At 42.4% G+C, this 5746-nt stretch overlaps 1 protein-coding gene across 2 annotated transcripts; it reads left to right on the top strand.

Moving 5' to 3' along the window:
* Positions 1 to 2813: 2813 nt before the first annotated feature.
* LOC147889395 (uncharacterized) lies at positions 2814 to 5331 on the top strand. Of its 2 annotated transcripts, XM_087391623.1 has the most exons (4): positions 2814 to 3871; positions 4078 to 4199; positions 4287 to 4437; positions 4631 to 5325. In XM_087391623.1, the coding sequence occupies exons 1-4, from the start codon at positions 3269 to 3271 to the stop codon at positions 4688 to 4690; spliced, it is 936 nt and encodes a 311-aa protein (XP_087247749.1). In that variant the 5' UTR covers positions 2814 to 3268; the 3' UTR covers positions 4691 to 5325. The 2 variants fall into 2 exon arrangements, with proteins under 2 accessions (XP_087247749.1, XP_087247748.1); XM_087391622.1 differs by having other exon boundaries at positions 4287 to 5331.
* The last annotated feature ends 415 nt before the right edge of the window (positions 5332 to 5746 follow it).

A 5746-nucleotide genomic window follows, 5' to 3' on the forward strand; every position in this document is an offset into this window, starting at 1 on the left:
ACACACACACACACACAGATAATATAATCTAATGACACACACAGACATAGACACAGACAAAGACACACACACAACGAGAGAGAAATACATAATATAATCTAATGATACACACACACACACACATAGAGAAATATATAATATAATCTAATAATGGAGAGAGAGAGGAGAGGTGGCACGGCCCAATTCAGAGAGCGCACAATGAATGAGGCACCAAGACTGCGGACGGCGGACATGTGCCAGATTGTTGTGAAAGATGCCACATGTTAGCAGACTGTGCGAACAATGCCATGTGTCAAGCGAAGGCAGACTACGCATAATGGCAGAGGGGTGGATTTGGATCGCCAGATCACCATGTGGCAGTGGGGAGACAGGTAGGCAACGGGAGAAGACAAAGGCGCAACGTGACACCAATATATATATATATATATATATAGATATATATATATATATATAGAGAGAGAGAGAGAGAGAATATAATATAAAATATAAACATAAATATTATAGACTATATTTATATATAGACACTATATTATATATATATATACATAATTTTATGTATATTTATATTTACTTATATAATATAAATAAAATAAATATAAATATAAACTATATCTATCTATCTATCTATCTATCTATCTATCTATCTATATATCTATATATATATATATATAAAGAGAGAGAGAGAGAGAGAGAGAGAGAGAGAAAGAGATAAGAAGAGAGAGAGAGAAAGAGAGGGGGGAGAGAGAAGGAGAGATAATGAGGGAGATTGCCATGTGGCACGATCTATAGTGGCTATGGGAGCAATGGATAGACAAACACGTGGCGACTGTGGACGGGGCTGAGAGAAGACAAGGCGAACACATGGCGACGGCGTGGTGGGACATAGAGACATAGAGGGGGAGTAAATGCGTGTATGTACCATAGGAAAGCACGGCCAGCCAAAGTAAATGCGAGTTGAGAGGGCAGCACAAGCATACATGCCACATGGTGGCCCGCGAGAGTAGAGGACCAATGACGTAGTGTGAGTGCATTGTCTAACAAAGGGAGCAGAGAGATGTGTGGCCAAAGAGAGAGAGAGAGAGAGAGAGAGAGAGAGAATATAATCTAATGACACACACACACACACACACACTTTTTTTTAGTGAAAATACACACACACACACACACACAGATAATATAATCTAATGACACACACAGACACAGACAAAGACACACACACACACAAAGCGAGCAAGAGATATATATATATTTATTTATTTATTGATGTATTTATATAATATATATTCATAGACCAAGAAGAAATAGGAGATACCTTGAAGAAGACCCACAAGAGGTGCAATATTGCCTATTTCTAAACTTAAGTTGTTTTGGGTCTCCTTGCAATTTCTACATCATACCAGGGAGCTTGCATAACTTTGAGCATAGCATTGTGGCCGCCTGGGAGTGATTGATTCCAAGCAAATACACAAGTCATGAGGGCATGAATACTAAGAAAGGTGAGGAAGATGCTAGATGAGGAGGGAAAGAATGGGAATAGTTCCATATTTAGAGAAGATGGGAGATCAGAAGGTCATGGACTAATGCAAGAAACGATTGAGCAAGGGGTTTGGGCTTTGGTAGCAAAAGCTAATGAGGGATAGAGAGAGAAATATGTACATTAAGAGAGAGAGAGAGGGAGAGAGAGGAAGAGAGAGAGAGAGAGGAGAGAGAGAGAGAGGTACAATGGAGAGAGAAATATGTGGGTGGGAGAGAGAGCAAATGTAGACGTGCAATAGGTACACACACACACAGGTTATATAAGATAAAATATTGATGCATGTCTATTGCAAGAGAGAGAGAGAGAGAGAGGGGGGGGGGGGGAGAGTATATATATTTATATTTATATTTATATTCATTTATAAATAATTTCTCAAATAATAATAAAAATGAAATAAATATATAATATATAAAACAAACGAAGACATACATATCTTAATACTACCTTAAGGAAGTTGGCACACTCAGAGACCTGTGCAATGAATTGACGATCGTAGAACTAACAAGAAGTCTGCAAGCAACCGAGAGTTAAGATCAGTCTCCAAAAATGTGGAGAGAGAGAGAGAGAGAGAGAGAGAGAGAGAGAGAGAGGGGGGGGGGGGGGCGAGGGAGGGAGGGGAAGAGATAGGGCGAGAGAGAGAGAGAGAGAGAGAGAGAGAGAGAGAGGGTGGGAGGAAGGGAGGGAGGGAGGGAGGGAGGGAGGGAGAGAGAGAGAGAGAGAGAGAGAGAGAGAGAGAGAGAGAGTATATATATTTATTTATTTATTAATTTATAAATAATTTCTCAAATAATAAATAAAATAAAATAATTAAATAATATGTAAAATAAACGAACAATAAAAGAAAGTTGGCACACACAGAGACCTGTGGAACTAATTAAGAATCACAGAACTAATATGCAAGCTACATGCAACCGCAAGTCCTAGACTCCAAACAATAGTCTTCAAAAATGTTTGAAATTCATAAGAAGCATTTAGATATTGATATTTATATATAAAATCTTAAATTGTATTCCGTGAATGAAAGGGAGCCTAGGATCCCAACCTTTAGACACAGCAGAGCACTGCGTTCGCGAGCCGGTCATAGACGGGTCAAGTTACGCGTATGTATGAAAACCGAATGGTGGTAAGAGATCTTTACCCGTGTATCCCTAACCCAGTGGGAGCTACTCGTATGGCCAAAAGGACAATGTCTTTACAATTGTCCTCCACCCATGACAAGTGACCGTTGGAACGTTTGCTGCCAACGGTCCTCTCTCTCTCTCTCTCTCTCTCGACATATACCGCTCACTCGTCATCTGCTTCCACCCTGCCCATCTTCTTCTTCCCCCTCTCATCCATCATCCATCCCTCCCTGCCTTGCAGGTGGATGAGAAGAAGAAGCTGGAGCATTTTAGAATCGAGCATTCAGCTTGGCTCAGTCATGTTTGTGCAGAAATAGACTGATTCTGTTCTTGCAAGCGGGCTTGAGAGAGTGAGTGAGTGTGTGAGAGAGAGAGAGAGAGAGAGAGAGAGCGCGCGCGCGCGCGAGCGAAAACGGAGAACGAGCTGGAAAACAGAATATGTGGAGAAGTGAAGCACTGAGAAGAGAGAACGCAGGGAGGTACGGGCAATCAACTTCAGAGAGAGTGTTTGTGTGTGACGTGCTTGTTTGAGTGTGCGAGCGAGCTTGAGAGAGAGAGAGAGAGGCCCGGGGAAGGAAAACAGAAAGAGCCCCCAACAGTCGAGGCCGCTATGTTGACCCTTCTTCCTGGAAAAAGGAGATGGCAAAAGGTCACGGATATAGGGTGCGAGAAACGGCGGCGAGAGGAACCCATCACCGACAAAACACGCCTCCTGGGTAGCAGCAGTAGCGACCACAAACAAGCACCCGGAAGCCCTGAAGCTCGTGGAGAGTCGTACATTCTTGCTTCGGGGAGGATTGGGGAAGAGGATGGAGAGGAGCAGGTCGAGACCTGTTTGCATCGATTCGGCAAATTTGAGGGGATCATAGGTTCCCAGAGATTGAATCAATTGGTTGTCGATATGGACGACTACCTGGCGGCATCCAAAGTCTCGAAGCAGCAGCAGCTCGCAATCGCCTCTGATCTCTGGGTCGAGGATGGACGCGAATGGTGTGAATCCACTGCTGTAGATCGGTCTTCGGGAGATTCTGTTGTGCTACAGCGTTGCGGTTCTTGGCGCGGACTCAAGAGACTGATAAGGAGACAATTCATGCCATTCCACACTGGGAGAGGCGAACAAGCCTCGCAAGGCCTGCATCTTCTGAGGCGTAACGAAGTCGAATGGTCTGATTCCAGCGACAGAGCTTCGAATGTATTGATGCCAAGGACCAATGTGGGTTTGCATTGCAGCTCCTTTCTTTTCAGTATATTTTCTTTCTCGCATACTTTGCGTGTGCATGCTAGAGATGCATAGATAGATAGATAGATAGACAGACATTCAGATAGATAGACAGACATAGTGATAGATGTATAGATTGCTCCCCTCCCTGATATTTCTTTGGTCTCCGTTTGTTGATATTCCTGTATTCTTCTTTACAGGTCGTGGAACTCAGAAAAGTGGACGCCAAGATTCAAGACGTCATCAACAAATCCGCCTTTCTTACCAGCTCCAGGAAATCCAAAACGAAAAAGATCCTCGAACCGAGATACAAACGCAACTTGTGAGTATGTCAATGTTTTGCATTTCAGGCCATGTGCTATAGTGAAGCTTTGACACTTCTCATTCGAAGATGTTGCGTCGTGTACAGCGAAAACTTGACCCCGAACAAGGCAGAAGCCCAGCCAGATGTGTCAACGGGTTCTTTGAGTGCAGAGAACCAATTCAGGAAAAAAGCTCGTACTAAGGAGAACTGCAAACGACACAACAATCTGCTCAAGGAGAGTGCGATTTTGAGAAAGGTCAATACATGCTTAAGCAAGGCTTCCAATCTTGCATTGGAAGCTTGTGATGTTTTAAATCTCGAGTAGAAGAAATGGTTGACAAATTGGCAATCACTCTTGATTCAGTTAGTCAAGCAAAGATACTTGTGCATCATCCTAGGCCATATTTTGTGTGCTGTTTTCTCTGTGTTTGAAATTGTTGCTGTTGCAGTTAATGCAAAGGACCCAGAAAGGTCAGGCGCTACTACTTAATGCAGATCCTCAAGACTGAAAGTTGAAGGGCTCGCTCTTAATGGCAACCAAGAGCTAAGATCGAGCTTGAAGCAGCTTATGGAACAATCTGACAAAAACCATTTTACTCGGACAAAACAACGCTGATTTGTACTTTCTCCCATTCTTTCTGCACTCTCTTGGACTGTGGATCACCGCGGCCATGTTAGGTCTCCAATTTTTTTCTCTCGCCTAATAACAGACGAAGCAGAGTTATTCATCTGCGCTTTTTCTTTGATAAAGGATGGCGCACAATTGCTTGGCTATTTCTAGTTACTGGTCTCTTCATCTTCACTAGAACAGATTCATTTCGCTGTTTGATCGATTCCTTTCACCATTTTCTATACCCGTCCTTATCGTTCTTTTTGTACCCAGATGGGATTAAAGTCATTCCTAACCGGTGCATCAAACTTGCTGTTTTTCAACCAGACCAAGAGATGTGGTGCTTGTTGTTCATCAGACATTCGTAAGCAGGAACCAGCAGACTGAAGTCAATGTGCCAAAATGAAGTGCAAAATTATAGAAGTACTAATAAGCTTTCCTACCTCGCAGAAGACTGTTGCAGCCTTGAAGTGCAAGTGCAAGTGTATACCATTAAATAGTCACTCTTTTGAGTGGTAAATTTCATTCAGATCCTTGCGTTCTCATCAAATCGAGTTGCACATCTAAGTAGTTACATTGTACTAATGGCAATATATAACGCTGGTATATTGTCTCAGCATTGTTGTTTGATTATTCATCTGTGAACGACATGTACGTAGATAGATAGATGTACAGATATGTGCCAGCAATGTGTAAAAAGTGTTTTTTCCCGACTGTTAAACCTTAATCGGACAAGTAGGCTATTGGCACATCAGCTCAAGAATCTTGGAAGCTCCTACGCTTGTTGCACATCATAGTTCAAACATAGCTTAGATTATAACATCTAATTTCAGCATTCGCAGATGATTCCAACGGTCCACTTAACATTTTACATCGATACATTGCCTAGTCAAGAATCAACGTCAACCTTTCCTATTCCAACCCAAGCGACAATCAACATTAACCTTTCGTGTTT

The sequence above is a fragment of the Dipteris shenzhenensis genome, chromosome 20 (genome assembly GCF_047967505.1).
Source record: "Dipteris shenzhenensis isolate YYH24624 ecotype China chromosome 20, Dip_SZ_1.0, whole genome shotgun sequence".
NCBI classification, from domain to species: Eukaryota; Viridiplantae; Streptophyta; class Polypodiopsida; order Gleicheniales; family Dipteridaceae; genus Dipteris; species Dipteris shenzhenensis.